The sequence below is a fragment of the Natator depressus genome, chromosome 3, assembly GCF_965152275.1.
Source record: "Natator depressus isolate rNatDep1 chromosome 3, rNatDep2.hap1, whole genome shotgun sequence".
Lineage (NCBI taxonomy): Eukaryota > Metazoa > Chordata > Testudines > Cheloniidae > Natator > Natator depressus.
This window is the reverse complement of record NC_134236.1, coordinates 62,921,655-62,937,998: the sequence shown is the minus strand read 5'-3', so window position 1 is coordinate 62,937,998 and position 16,344 is coordinate 62,921,655. Positions and strand designations below refer to the sequence as shown.

Here is a 16,344-nt window from a genome sequence, read left to right as displayed (position 1 = left end):
AACCAGTACCTCAACATCTATGAGGCAAGGGGTTCTACTCTCGTTAATTCCTAATACCAAAAAGGAAGGGAGGTTGGAAACCCATTTTGGACCTCACAACTCTCAAGAAGTTTGTCAAAGCTCAGAAGTTTAAGGTGTCATCTTGTTGAATATCATTCCATCGTTGGGAAAGGGAGACTGGTTTTCAGTCTTGGACCTACAGGCTTCCTACTTTCATATTTCAATACTACCGACTCTCAGACAATTTCTCAGGTTTACGCTGGGATGCCACTATTACCAATAAGGGATCCTTCCCGTTGGACTTCCATTGGCCCCGAGAGTATTTTTCAAAGTTCTATAAGTGACAGCCGCTCGTCTATGATCACAAGGGATAATGATCTACCTGTACCTGAATGATTGTCTCCTCAGAGCCTGATTGCTTCAGGAGGCTCATTGAGCCACCGAGACCATGATATGCTTCTTCACAGAACTGGGCCTACAGATCAGCATGGAGAAGTCGACTCTCAGACCAGTGCAAAGCCTGGAGTTCATAGGGACCGACCTAGATGTGCTACGGGCCAAAGCTTTCCTACCTCAAGACAGGTTCTTATTCCTGGTCTCACTCAGATGCTGCCCTCAAATACCAGCCAGTCTCTGCCTCCGACTCCTTGGGCATATGGCAGCAAGCACAGCGATGATACTGCACGCCAGACTCCATATGCAATGCCTCCAACTGTGGTTCAGTTTACAGACTGAACAGGGACAGTCTGGACAAACCCTGTCACTACCTCCCAGGAGCAAAAACTGCCTGGAATGGTAGAAGAACCCAGCCAAAGCATGCAAAGGGATCCCTTTTTTACAGGTGTCAGCGTCATCACTCCTTACCATGGATGCACTGCTCATAGGTTGGTACACGTATTTAAATGGCCTCACACCACAAGGCAAATGGTCATCTGTGGAGATATCCCTACACATCAATCTCCTTAAATTGAGAATGGTCAGGAATGCCTTCACCCATTTCCTCCCACTGATCACATATGAAGATCCTAACAGACAACATAGCCTGCATGTATTACATCAGCTGCCAGGGAGGGGCCAGGTTGCCCTTCCTATGCACAGAGTCTGTGGAGCTGGTGCATCTCTGGTCATCTTGTCCGTGGCTTACCTCCTGGGCACACAGAGTTCGATAACAGACAAGCTCAGTCACAAATTCCCACATGACCACGAGTGGGAGCTGCACCCGTCAGTACTCTAAGACTTGGTCACATGGTGGGGAAGACCATCCACAGATCTTTGCCACTTACCAGAACAGGAAGTGCCCATGATACTGCTCCTGGGTGGGGATGGGACAGCAATATCTGGGTGTTGCTCTATTCCTCCACTGGGACAAGGACCTTCTTTATGCCTTCTCTCCATTTCCTCTTCTGCTAAAGGTCCTGCTAAAGGTAAAGGTGTACGGAACTTACGTAATCCTGATTGCTCCTACTTGGGCGAGACCGATCTGATACCCTTACCTGATGCAGCTCGTGATGTGCCTTCCAATCTCCCTTCCAGCCACTCCACACCTCCTCTCACAAGACAAAGGGCAAACCATACATCCAAACTTGGGGATTCTCCGCCTCAAAGCATGGCTCCTACGTGGTTCCAGCATCTAGAAAGCTCATGCTCAAAGGAAGTACAAGAGGTTCTACCACACAGTAGAAAGTCCTTCACGCGGCGCACTCACCTGCAGAAATGGTTCGGGTTTCAGATTTGGTGCATGTCCCAACAAATCTCTCCAGTGTCAGCAACTCTTCCACGTATTCTGGAATATGTCCTAACCTTTAAAAATTGGGTTTATCCCTGAGCTCTCTCAGGGTCCATCTAGCAGCTGTTACAGCATTTCACCAACCCATAGAGGGGTACTCAGTGCTATCGCACCCAACTATCAAGTAATTCCTTAAAGGTCTAACAAACCTCTTCCCTCAGCCTCTACTTCCTACTCCCTCATTGGACCTAAACCTGGTGCTGAAAGGGCTAACCAGGCCACTCTTTGAGCCTATGGCCACCTCTTCGCTACATACCTATCAATGAAAATGGCTTTTCTGATCATTAGCTCAGCTAGAAGAATAGGGGAGATAGCAGTTCTGATGGGTGCAACCCCTTACACAGTGTTCTTTCCAGATAAGGTTACGCTCAGGCCGCACCCAAAGTTCATTTCTAAAGTAACCTTCTCTTTTCACATGAACCAGTCAATCCACCTTCCCATCTTCTACCCCAAGGCTCACCAAGACAGTAGGGAGGCCATACTACATACCAGAGATGTTAAGAGAGCCCTAGCATTCTACCTCAATAGGACAAAAGCCTTTATGAAGTCCCCTAGACTGTTCCCTTCCATGGTGTAAAGATCTAAGGGCTCAGCAATATCAGCCCAAAGACTCTCTAAGTGGGTCTCGAATTGCATTAGTCGGTGCTACCAGATTCGTAACATCACCTCTGCAGACTCCATCTGTGCACATTCCACAAGATTGATCTCATCTGTTACCTTCTTTAAGGATGTCCCTATCTCAGAGATCTGCAGAGTGGTGGCATGGGCATCAGTCCACATCTTCTCAGAACATTATGCCATCACTGGGGACTCTGCCTCTGATGCCATCTTTGGCTCCACAGTACTGTCATCTGTGACTGACCAGACTCTGAAGTCCCAGCCCTCCAAAAAGCGTACTTGTCGGGAGTTGCCTACAGTGAAGCACCCAGAAAGACACTACTCGAAGAAGAAGTTGTTACCTTGTGCAGTAAAGATGGTTCTTTGAGAGGTGTGTCCATATGGGTGCCCCACTACCTACTCTCCTCTCCTGTACTTTGGAGCTTTTGTCACTGCACAAAGTGAGTTATTTCTTCATAGGAGCTGAATAAATCTGTCCAATGCGCTGTTAATACTTTTAGTAGGTGTTGGCACTTGGACATTGTGTTGACTGGTCCAATGTGAATTTGTATGCAGATGAGAAGATACTGAAAGATCAACATAATGGTTTTCTCTGCTGCATCATTTGACCGAAGCATTTCCTGTTTAAATCAGAAGGTGATGAACCTCCAGGGGCTTTTCCCCTCAGATTTCTTTTCTTTTTTGTGTTTATCTTCCTCCCTGGAATGGACATTGCTAAATAGACACCTACAGTTTGCGCTGGTGGCAACAAGTCCCAGAAATAATATTTTCACTTGCTAGTTGTTTCCTGTGATTCAGTTACACCAGTGAAGATGAACCACAAGTTGGAACCTTTGTAAAGGATATTTATAAGCCCCTATACTTGTATTTGTAGAGCTAATTGACAGTTAATAAGTATTTTATTCAAAAGATGGTGGTTTTATAGATAGCTTTTAAAATGTCATATAACACGTAGTAGAAATTCCAATTTATAAGGCAGTCTCCTTAGACAGTAAGATGGGTGCAGTGTCAAACTGTAACTGTGGCAGAAAATGAAATGATAACTGACATCAATCATATACTGTAAGAATGGAAGTGAATACAAATTATATAGAGCACATAAGCTCTTTGGGGCGGGGAACTCTTTTGTGTTTATAGAGTGCCCACTAGCTTAAGGCCTTGGTCTGTGATTTGGGATCCCTTTACATTACTGCACTACAAATAATGGTACTTTTCATAAATTTGCTGATAATCACTACTTTGCTTCATAGAAAGCTAGCTGTTGCATTTGTACACAGATGAGTGCATGATTTTCCTTGATTCTTACTATTAATTTGAGTCCAAAGCTCAGCAAAAAATGCCAAGGATGCACGTTTGTCTGATTTTTTTAAACCAGTCATTTTAATCACATTTCTTTTAATAAAAGCATTTAGTTGCATGTCTGTTTGATGAGGCTTGTAGTTTTGAGATCTTGTGAATGTTAGTTGCCTGAAAAGTAAGAAGCTAAACAATATGAAAGAAGAGAGTGTGCCTTACAAAAATTTGTGGTGTTGCTATAGCAACATTTTCATCTTTTTTCAAAAGAGAAAATTGCTAGTGAAGTACATGGTAGTGTAGTGGTAATGTGCGAAGAATGAAGCTCTAGGTTCAGCTATTGAAATATTTTAGGCATGAGACTATAAGTGGGCCTACACAACCTGGAGTGGTGATGGAGGCTGGTTACAGCTAAATGGGATCCAACGATGAAGCCTTGTTAATGACCGTGTCTGAAGTCATGCCACGCTTTTAGAGAGAAACTGGTGGTGAGGTAGAAGGAAAGGACTGAAGGAGGAAGCAGAATTGCTTAAAATGTGATTTTTGTGGTAATGGTTTCAATGTTCATTGTCACACTAATTTTAATATCAATTGCCCAGTTTATAAGTAACTTTTTCCTCAGTTCCATACAGTCAAGTTGTTCCTTTCCCGTTGCTCTTTCCCGAGTCTTGCTTGTAATTAACAAGACAATAAAATGGAATGAATTGGTGTTGTATAGGGAATTAGATTATTTGTATGACAGCTACCTCATTTGTTGCAGAAAGTGAATTAGGCAGGGGACTACAAGAAGAGAAAGGATGGGTAGTGGTTAAGGTAACTGAATTCTATCCCTGCCTCTGTCATAGACTTTCTGTGCAATTCTGGGCAAGTCATTTAAACACATGTTCACAGCTGGCCACTATTTGGTGTATTTCATTCTAGGTGTCCAGTGTGAGACCTGGATCCTTACTTTCAGAAGTGCTGAGCATGGAGGACTGCAACTGAAGTTGGTGGGACCTGGAGGAAACATAAAATCATTTTTAATAAAGTTTGCAGGTGACACACAGACTGGGGAAGTTGTGAATAATGAAGAGGGCAGGTCACTTTTAGAGAAATCTGGATCATTTGGGTATACTGGGTACAATCAATGTGTTTTAATACAGCCAAATGTAGCTAGGAAGAAAGAATGCAGTTCATACTTACAGGATGGCAGACCCTTTTCTGGTAAGCAGTGACTCTGCAAGAGACCTTGGGGTCATAGTGGGTAATCATCTGAATGTGAGCTTGAAGTATGACTCTGGGTACATCGACACTGCAAAAACAGACCTGTGGCAGAGAGTCTCAGAGCCAGGATCAACTGATTTGGTCTTGCGGAGCTCGTACTTCAGGGCTAAAAATATCAGTGTGGAAGTTTGGGCTCAGGCTTGAGCCTGGGCTCTGAAAACCAAGAATGGGGGAGGATCATGGAGCCCAGGCTCCAGCCCGAGCCCAAATATCTGCACTGCTATTTTTAGTCCTGGAGCTCAAGCCTGACTCAGTTGACCCAGGCTCTCAGACTTGCTGCTATGTGGTGTGTGTTTTTTTCCCTCCCATATATAGGCATATCCTCCATGGCTAAAAGGGATAATGCAATCTTTGGATGTATAAATCGGAATATCAAGTAGGATCATTTTTAGCAGCCTTTGATTTTACAGCATCTATTATCAAGTTTGACCAAACCAATATTCATGTGGATAGACCTGCTCAGTTAATACTGAGATGGCTGGAATAGGAGTGCAAGTATTTTAAAATTTCCAAAATTCTGAATTCAGCTATCCTGTCTTCCATTATTTTATTTTTACAAAATTCCAACATCTTGATGCAATAAGTTAACTGGGACAGAACATCTGTTAAAAACGTAGATTTCAGGTAGAAATCTAGATCTTCAATTCTTAATACTAGAAAAGGAAGAAAACCGAAGATTATGATTTTTCAGCCTCATGTTGGTGAAGAAATAGGTTCCATAGTACCTCAAACATCTTTTGATTTTACTTGTGTCGATCCAGTTTTTTGTTTGTTTGTTTGTTAGATCAGCCAGACTTCCACTCTGACAGTGGTGTCATTAGTATGTAGTCTGTCATGTTCTCCTAAAAACATCTTCAATTATTCTGGTAAATTCTGAGCCCCTCAGTAGATTTCCTTGTGTAAAACAGGTAGTTTGTTTTAATCAAAGTTCTTCTCAATTCCAGCATATATATAGTAGACAGATGCAAATGTAGAGACATTTCTCTTCCTTAGAATTCTACTGAGTATTGTTGATCTGAAGATGGGGCATCAGATACCCTTTTCAGTCAGCTAACCGGGAGGCAGCTGGTGGCTGCAGAAGAAATTTTGAACTTGTAAGTCACGCTGGAGGACGGTTAGGTCTTCTTTTTTCCCCATGAACTTTTAGTATGCTGAACAACCGTGCATGAGAAATCTGGAACACTTGTACAAAAGAAACTTTAATCTTCTTTTACATTAGTCTGAGCACTTGGCAAAATTTTCCATATGATACTTTTCTCTGCATTTTTGGGTGGTATCTTCAGCAACTTGGATACGGTATTCTGCAGTTATTTTACACTGTTTTTCTGTCACAGCAGCCTCTGGTTGCTGGAAGGAAAAACTACAGGAAAAGTTCTGCTTAGCTCCTGTAGCTCAGGGATGGAGTATGCTTAGTACAGATGGCATCTTTGGCTAAATTTTGCTGCCAAACTCTAACAAGTCTCTACTGAGCCTGTGAAAGCTGAGGTTTCTTAGAGAATTATAATTTGGCCAGATTTGGGTGGTTCTTCGTAGGGATGGAAAAAGGCACATCCCGTGACACCCAGGTGATTTTTTCCCACCACCACCCACCTCTTGCCAAAATTCAGGCCCCTGCTCCAAATCATGGAGAGGCTAGAGCTTCTCAGCACAACAGTTAAAAAAATCAGTATGGGCAAAACTTTTTTCCCTAATTTCATTTCCAGAAGCTGCTGACCTGGTTTTGCTGAAAATTCTTTTTTAAAAAAATTCAGCTTGAAGCAGATACCTGGCATAGAAAATTTCAGACTGAACAGTTTAATTTTGGCAAAGTTGATAAGAAACTGAAAACAAGGTCTTGTACAGTAACTCCTCACTTAACGTTGTCCCGGTTAATGTTGTTTCTTCATTGCTACGTTGCTGATCAATTAGAGAACATGCTCGTTTAAAGTTGTGCAGTGCTCTCTTATAATCTTGTTTGGCAGCCACCTGCTTTGTCCATTGCTTGCAGGAAGAGCAGCCCGTTGGAGCTAGCTGCTGGAGGCTTGGAACTAGGGTGGACCGGCAGCCCCCCTATCAGCTCCCCTAAGTTCCCTGTGTGGCAGCTGCCCAGCAGACTGTCACTTGCCAGGCAGTTCAGCTGTCCCTCCCCACACTGCCGTTTGCTGCTTTACCATATCTTGGGGCGGAGAGGTGGGGACGTGACAATAGAGGGCTCAGGATTGAGGGAGCTTGCTAGCAGCAGCTGTTGTCTCAACTTGCTGATCTACTTAAAAAGGCAGTGTACTTAAAGGGGCAATGCCTCTCTCTCTCTCTCTCTCTCTCTCTCTCTCTCTCTCTCACACACACACACACACACACACACACACACACACACACACACACACACACACACACACACACACACACACACACACACACAGTGTGTGTGTCTCTGTCTCTCTTTGCCATGCTGTGTCTCCTCCCTCCATTTGTGCTCCCTTGTATTGTGTGAGGCTACATTAACAACAATGTGTTAACCCTTGAGAGCTCAGCCAAGTACTAGTTCATCATTTAGCAGTAAGGCATTCTCTGGGAAATATTCCACCCTCTGACTCCTCCACCTCAACCAAGCTTCACAATCATCATTGCTGTGTACAGTATTAAATTGTTTGTTTAAAACTTATACTGTGTATATATGTTTGTGTGTGTGTGTATACATATATAGTCTTTTGTCTGGTGAAAAAAATTTCCCTGGAACCTAATCCCCCCCTTTACATTAATTCTTATGGGGAAATTGGATTTGCTTAACATTGTTTCGCTTAAAGTAGCATTTTTCAATAACATAACATCAATGTTTAGCGAGGAGTTACTGTAATTGAAAGTATTAGGCAGCCTTAGCGATAGGCATCACTTCCAGCACTACCATGACACTAACGGTACCTGACAGCAGCTGTACATTACATAGATAAGAGTTACAAGAGATACCTTATGTGTGTAAATGAGAGGGAGAGACATCTCTGACATATAGTTAAATATTCTGAAAAGTAATTTCTCTATACACAGGCAGTGTTGATTTCAGTGTTTGTAAAGTTTAACAAGAGATAGCTACAAAGGAACAAACAAATGGTTCGAGTAGTATGTTCTCATGTCTTTGGCAGTGACCTATGCTCAGTGTTTCAAAGAAAAGTGAAATGCCCTTTCTTTCTCTTTTTATAATACCTCTAGTGAATTGTGCAGTACTTTCCTATTGGGCAGGGGTGAGTGGGCAATCTTTTCCTGACATTAGCTAAACAATCTGGTTCTTTCCTGAAGCATCAAAACTGATAACTCTAATTTTGTTCTAGCTGTAGTAGTGAACTGCGGATGGTATATTTATTTCATACGTCTAATCTTTTCTGTATATTACTAAGCTATCTACTGGAGTATCCCGTGGCAGTGAATTACTTTTGTTAATTGGGTTGTATTAGAGTTCATGTATTTGAACAGTGCTGCTGTTTCATTTTATAAAGTGCGCACAAGTGTGTATCCAAATGGTTTCTCTGCCATTCATTTTTATATTCTTGTCTCCATGTTAAATATTTAGACTTCTTTAAAGATGGAGCCCCCATCACATGCACATCCCTGTGTTTTGTTTGACCCTCTTTAGACTTTTCTGTTGCTGTGGAGCTATAGTATACTGCAGTAATGGGGGGTATGAAACTATACTGGAAAGACACATAAGTGGGGAAGTTCAGTACTACTGAAGTAAAACTTGAACTGAGGATAAAGCAATAGAATATATTGCGATTCAAATGCCAGTGCATAAAAAAGCAAACGATATGGTATGTTATAGCCCTCCAGATTAAAATAGTACACAGTATTTAGAGAGATCACATGCCATCAAACTATTAAAACAGGAATGTACAATTGCAAATATTTACTGCCCTAATTTCACATTGGATCATAGTTTGGAGAAGCAACGCTGTAATAATTGAAAGTTTGTTTTTAAAAATAGTTTTTTGTTTGCACTGCTTTACTCTTTTCTCAATGATTCATTCAGATTTTGCTACTTGTTTTTAGGTTGTCAGATTCCATCCTATTTAAATACTTTAGAGTGTATTTTGATAGGTTAATATCATCTTCATCTCTTTGTTTTGTTAGGGTAAAATGAAGCAGCGACTGTCTTAAACTTGTGCATGCAGCCTTTTACACTTAAACATGTGTAACTGTGTTCTGTGACTTTCATTCTTCTTTAATTTAGTCTCGTAACCTCTCGTCTTTATTTTCCGTGTGTGTGTGTGTGTGTGTGTGTGTGACATACATAGAATGTATTATAATAGTAATTTTTGTATTTAAAGTACACAAATTCTATTTGTAATAATAATTTGTATATACAGAATATGCATATTAGACTGCATCTTAGAATTGGAGCCCTGAGTGATACAAAATTTATATCTGCGGATAGAAAGCTGATATCTGCAGCGCTCTAGTGACAATGAACGAGACCAGCAGGACTATGGCCAGTGACCGGGCCAGGAAGTGCAGTGGAGAAAGTAGCAGCATGTTGGGCCACCACTCGTAGGAGCCAGTGTCCAGCCTGGGTAGCTGCAGCATGGCTGTGCTTCCCCCAGCCCTGCCCACTGGGCCGGGCACCAGGTTCAGTGGCAGCTGTCACTGGTCATGTGTGCAAGCGGCTCACAGACTCCAAGACAGGAGTCTCACATCGCTGCGAGTCGCAGCCTGACATGCTGCTGCTTTTGCCATTGCGGTTCCTGGCCCGGTCGCTTGCCATGGCCCAACCCTGCTAATCCCGCTCATTGTCGCAAGAGCTCTGCAGCTCTGTGGATATCCGCTTTATATCCACGGATATACATTTTGTATCCACACATGGCTTTACTTAGAATTTCACTACAATGCTAATTAGATATAATCTATACTTATAGTATCAGGAGCAATTTTTTTAGTATCTTTTTAATGGAACAACAGTATCTTGCTGGAAAGAAAGAGAAAATAAATATTTTAAGAACAGATATGAAAAGACTGTCTTTGCAAAACTAGTTTTGTAAAGAACAGAGCCTGTATATGTATTGGTTTTTTCAGATATTCTAGATGGCTCAATTCTGCCTTTTATGATAGTTAGAGAACCAGTATCAGACCAGTGTTACCAAATCTGAAGAATTTGTTCCCTCCATTGAAGTATCCTGAAAATCTTTTAGAATATCTTTCTTTCTCCTCAAAATTTAGTATGTGACCCCAAGTTTTATTTATTTCACCACCTTCAAACTGGGCTCTGAATACAGAATTATTAATTTCCTTGTTGACATTTTAATGGTGGTCACCACCAGACTTTTTCACAAATGTAATAATTTTATCTTCAAAACACTGTTGTCAGATAAGATGATGTAATCCCCATTTCACAGATGGGAAATAGAGGCACAGAGAGACTAACCAAATTTTTGGTGCCCAACTTGAGATATCTAGGGCCTGTTTTTTTCAGAATATTTAGTATTATAAAACACTTCATATGTTCACAGCAGAGCTATCACTGACTTCATTTTGTTGTGAATGCTTAGTACTTCTGCAAGTCAGACCCCAAGGTCTCAATTTGGGCACCCAGAACATGAGGAATGTGAAAAAATTTGCTTAAATGACTTGTCCAGCATCACTGTGGTAAAGGGGGAGATGGAATCCAGTTCTCCAAGGTGGCCATTCTTCTCCTGCAATCCCCTTAATTTACTACATGTCTTTCAACTTCTGAAAAGAGCTATCAGTTCCTACAGACAGCCTCATTGACTACAGTGGGATGAAGTTAAACACACTCAGCAGGATTGAAACCTTTAGACTTACAGACAGATGTCTGCCACTAAGCAAAATTATTTGTTAACAGTTATAGGTTGTCCACCTTTGTGAGTGGACTAGAGGGGGAGATAAAACCCACATTTTGCCTGCAATTTTTACAGCTATTTGCAGACCGCATCAAAAGAAGTTCAAGATTTTGAGAATCTTGCTTCAATTCCAGGTTCGGGGGGGGGGAGAGTGGGAGTTGGGTGACGCCAAGAGTCACAGGGCAGACAGCCTGGAGAAGAGAATTTGTAGGAGAGCATCAAGTCAGGTTGGGGGTTCTCTGGCTTGAGAACCAGAAGGGAGACTGGTGGGCTGGGGAAGACTGCCTGAATCACAGTACAGCCCAAGGGGGGCTGTGAGGCCCCAGAACCAAGGGAAAGAAGTGCATGAGTTCAAGGACCAAGGGAGGCTGTGTGGAATGGGATTGGAATCTGGATACTGGTGGGGTGGGGAAGTATGCTTGAATCACAGCATGGCCCGATAAAGGAAGGCTGTGGAATCCCTCAAACAAGAAGAAGGAGTTGTGAATTTGAGGACCAGGGTATTCTAGTTATTTACTCATTGTAGACAGAGCTGCTCTCCCTGGTACTGCTGGTCTCTTTTGCACTCTCCTTTTTCTCTTCTTTAATTTTTCTCAGTTCCTTGACTAGATTCTTCTCAGACTTTCCCCTGCCCATATTAAACTTTCCTCCCTTGCCACCACTTCAAGGCCCCCTACTGTTGTTGTTACTGTAGCATCCTCCTTTTTTAAGTGTCAAGGAACTTTCTTACAATATTTCATCCCTTCTCCTCTATCTAGGACATCACCCAAATCATTCCAGTTTCTGCTTTAATAACAATAGAGAGAGAAAAAATCATCCCATATATATTATATTACACTTTGAATATTATTTGGATGGGAAGAGTGAGTAGGTTCTTTCTAGGCTGCTGTCATTCTATCAGTCTAATTTGTAGGCATGGCACATAACATATGATACCAGAACTCAAGGCCCAGAATCCCCTCTTCTCCTGCAGTCCCTTTTAATTAATGAATTATATCTATGTGCCAACGTAAACCTGGGTCTCATAGTTGTGCTGTAACAAATTGGATTTTTTTTAGCTGAGTTAGAACTGGAACCTGTTCAATTTTACAAAAAGTGGTGATGACATATGTCTGACTCTCATCCATGGTCTCTGAATTAGAGCTCATAAAACATAAGTTAACTTTCTGGGGTGAAGTTTTTAACTTGCTGGGGTGTATATCCCTGTGGAGAGGAAGAATGGTCCCAGTGGTAAGGGCCTGTGACTCTGGAAATATGGGCTCAATTCCCTGGTCTGTCACACACTTCCTGTGTGACTTTAAGCAAGTCATATACAGTTTTTAAAAGTATTTAGGTTCCCAAATGTGCAGATAGGCACCTAGTGGGATTTTCAAAAGCACTGAGGTGTCTGACACTAGTCACCTATCTACATCTTTGTGCTCTCAGGGGGTACAAAGGACAAGCTACGGACAGACCTTTCACTTGTTCTTCCCAGGGTCTTGGATTTTATTTAAAACAAAACCAAAACATCTGTTATGGTTTCAAAGGAAACCGTCAAAATGTGAATTGACTGTAACTGGGACAGAAATGCCTGCCTGAGTTTGCAGAGAACCTGGAACAGCTCTGAGTGCTGTGAATTGCCCCATTCATCTTAATGGGCATTAATAAAGTTTTTTTTTTTATGCTTTAAAAGTTATCTGTTTCACTGCTTATTAAAGCATGCCGGAAAGGTGAGGAAATATATTCAGAAGATATATGCTAGCATTTCTTAAGTTGGGAGTGCATGAAGGACTAGCTGATGTGAGGAGAGAATAGAAATAGGGGTATAACATAAAATATTAAATTTAACATAAAATAAATACAAGGAAAACTATACTGATTCATTATTCATTTTCATATTCAATATAAACCTCAGTTTTAAAATATAAATTAGGCTGTTTGCAGTATCTACAGTTTGTTGCCCTGGAGTTCTGCAGAAACTAAAAGACTTTGCTAAAGAATTTAGATTCAGCTTGCTGTAGGGCTTGTGTGTACATTTATAGATGCATAATTTGTATATACTGTTGGCACTTAGCATACTTTGTATTCTGCTTGCACACTCTTCTGCAGCTTTCCTCAGTGTATTTAGACTGTAGTGAGAAGTGGTTTACAATGAATGTCACTAATTTTGTTGTTTTAGTTAAATAACATAGGTTTGGGACATCAGAAGAGATAATTATATGGTTGTGATGATTGCTGCCTTGTTTTTAGGGTTCTGATGATTGCCTTGTAAAAATCTGGGCAACAGATGATGGAAGGTTGTTGGCAACTTTAAGAGGACATGCAGCTGAAATATCTGACATGGCTGTGAACTATGAGAACACCATGATTGCTGCAGGGAGCTGTGATAAAATGATCAGAGTTTGGTGTCTTCGAACATGTGCACCCTTAGCAGTTTTGCAGGGTCACAGTGCATCCATAACATCACTACAGGTAACAATCTTTCTGTCTTTTTACGTATCACAATAAGTGAGGAAGTGGATTGCAGCAATAACAGTTTTTTTCTGTGAAGTTTGTTTTAATAAGAAATGTACAACAGGTAACTAAATTGTAAAGCATGAACAAGGAGCTTTTAAAAATTGAATGGTCCCTTTAGGTTCTTTTTAATGTCATAAGTGTGTGACAGATTGAAGACATGATTTTTGTCCCGAAGATCTGATCCGGTCCCGAAGATTCTGTTCTGATTCTGCAAAAACACATGCTTCCCTTTATGCACATGTGTAGTCCTGTTGAAGTCAGTGGGACTATTTGTATATAAAGTTAGGTACGTAAGTCTTTGCAGGACCAACACCTAAGTTATGCACAAATGACAATAAATATTGGGTGTGGTAGAGAGAAGATTGTGAAGCATTAAAAGAACTAATTCATTAGATGATTTGTTTAATATTTCACAACACTTGTCATTTATAAAAGAGAGCTTATTGTAAGGCTGTTTCTATTCCTTACATTTGTAAAGATCTTTCCTTGGGTGTTTGTCCCTACTGATGTTCCACTCTAGGTGTACATGCACCCAGGATTGGAGATTTTTTGCTAGCAGTGTCTGTTTCATCTGTGCATACTTGGCCTGAGATGTAGTGCTCTCTCTTTTTTTTTTTTTTTTTTTTTTATTAGTTTTCAGTTCAGATGGCACTGTATGCACAGTATCTTTGGACTGTATTTTTAAAAGAGAACTTAAATGTGTGTGCAAAATAAAATCCATACCCCTCCTTCTTTTGTTTAGTATTCTGGGAATTGATTATGCTAAAATCTTCCAGCTTCAAATATTGTAAAGTGAGCACTTCCCTCTCAGTGATGACTCTACTTGCTGCCTTTTTTGTTTGAGGGGACATGAGACTCACCCAAAGTGCAGTATCTGTAAGTTATTTTCCAGAAGAACAAACAATTGCAGGGAGATGAGGCTAAAAATGTCCCCCCCCCATCCCCCGCAATGTGGTCAGCCTCAAATTTGGGCCCACCTGACTCCCCTGTACAATGGACAGAAGAGCCAAAGAGTGCTCCTTTCAGCTTGGCATTGGTTAGCTCCAGAACGCATGCAGTTAAGCTTACCTTGAAGGATAGGAGGATCCAGGGGAAAGTAGCAGCGAAAAGTTAAACACCCTCCCAAGGAAACGAGACAAAGCGCTGCTTATATCTTTTTTTTTTTTTTTTTTTAAGTTAAAATTGCCTCTTGATTCCAAGATGAGTGAGGCTCCACAACCTGGTGCAGGTACAGATGGAGCACTGAAGGAGTGTGGAACCAGCACTGCGGCACTGATGTCATAGAATCCTATGATCATGCCCAGTACTAAGTCTCTTATTACAGTACCCACCATCGGCACCAGCTGCCACACCACTGGTACCAATTGATGCATTGTAGAAAGCAGATCAGTACTGAGTGCTTTATCAACAGTAATGAGAATGATCCAGCTTCACAGTACTGATTCAATGCACAGTACTGGGGGACCTGCCAGTGTCTGAGCCCAAATCCCCATTGCTGTCAGGAGGCTTACATTTATCTCCAGTACAGGACTCAGTTACTTCCTCAGGACCAGTCTCCTGCCTGCTACTAACTTTAAGAGAGGAACAGCTTCATTTCAGTCCCATTCCCACTGTTCCTCCTCTGGAGTCAGATGTATCATATTCATTGTCTGACTCCCAGAACAGAGTAAATGATTCACTTACATATTTCCCTACAACCTGTTCATAAGACCATAAGAACAGCTATACTGGGTCAGACCAATGGTCCGTCTAGCCCAGTATCCTGTCTTCCGACAGGGGCCAGTGCCAGATGAACAGAAGAGGGCAATTCCATTTGATCCATCCCCTGTGGTCCAGTCCCAGCCTCAAATTTTGGCTCAGAAAGGTGGTCTAAGATATCCCATCATTCCAGATACAGGGATTATCAGGCTCCTCATATGAGCTGGTATCCATCTCTCTGAGGCCCTTTTTTTTTTTTACTGCTACAGTGCCGTTCGGTGGCCATATTGGGGACCCAAGCCTTTCAAGGTATCCTCTCAAAGAGAGTGATGAAGAGAAAGAAGCAGAAGTCCGCTAAGCCTCATGGGTGGATCTTTTGTGCATACCCAACATCAGGAGGAGCTCTCTGAAGGGAAAGACCAGCTCAGAGAGGAAGACAGCTCAGCTTCTGTAGTCCTTTCCTTGTCTTCTGTGGATGAGGCAGTGATGCCAGCCTGACTGTTATGTCCTGACTACTTTGAGCTTTTAAGAGCTCATGAAGAGGATAGTGAATTTGTTCCAAATCCTGTTAGAGGAAGTCCTCAGAGGCTCTTCATAAACTATTAGACATCCTTCATACTACTATGCTGGGGCAAATCATGCTTCTGATTAATGATGCTCACTTGGAACCTGCAAAGACTGTATGGCATACTCCTGCTATTATTTCTCCTTCTTCTAAAAAGACTGAGAAGAAATATTATTTTCTTGCAAAAGAAGCTGAATACTTGTACTTCCACCCAGTGCTATGCTATCTTGTGGTAGCTGCAGCTAATGAGAGAAATAAACAGCACCATTCTAAGAGAGCCCCATTTAATAAGAACGTAAAGCCTTTAGACCTTGTTGGACAAAAACTATTCTGCTGTAAGTCTGCAGTTTCAAATTTCTAATTACCAAGTTCTCATGGCAAAGTATGATTTTCTCAACTATAATAAATTCACAAATTTTGTTCACAAGTTGCCAAAGAAATACAGGGAGCCATCTCAGTCATTGATAACGGAAGTCAGTTAATAGCAAGACCTTCATTACAGGCTTCCTTATATGTGGCAGACACCACTTCATGCTCTTTGGTAACTTCTGTCATGATGTGTTGGTCTTTGTGGCTTAAGTCTTTGAGTATTCTGAAAGAAGTCCAAGCCATAGTGAATGACCTTCCATTAGGGCACCCTGATCTTTTCAGTGAGAGAACAGATGGGTCCCTCCACCCTTTTAAGGTTTCCCATGCTGCTTTATGTTCTTTAGGCATTTATACTCTAATAATAAAAAGGAAATACGGTAAACTTCAATCTTATCCTAGACAGAGGACAACTCCGTCCTCCTTTTACTAGCTGA

General features: G+C 41.6%; 1 protein-coding gene across 1 annotated transcript in view; it reads left to right on the top strand.

The window, feature by feature from the left end:
• Positions 1–16,344, top strand: part of PHIP (PHIP subunit of CUL4-Ring ligase complex) — a 296,706-nt gene that overhangs the window by 91,588 nt on the left and 188,774 nt on the right. Inside the window, exon 8 of the mRNA XM_074948017.1 lies at positions 13,012–13,233. Coding sequence (XP_074804118.1) covers positions 13,012–13,233 — 222 coding nt within the window. The remainder of the gene's footprint in view (positions 1–13,011; positions 13,234–16,344) is intronic.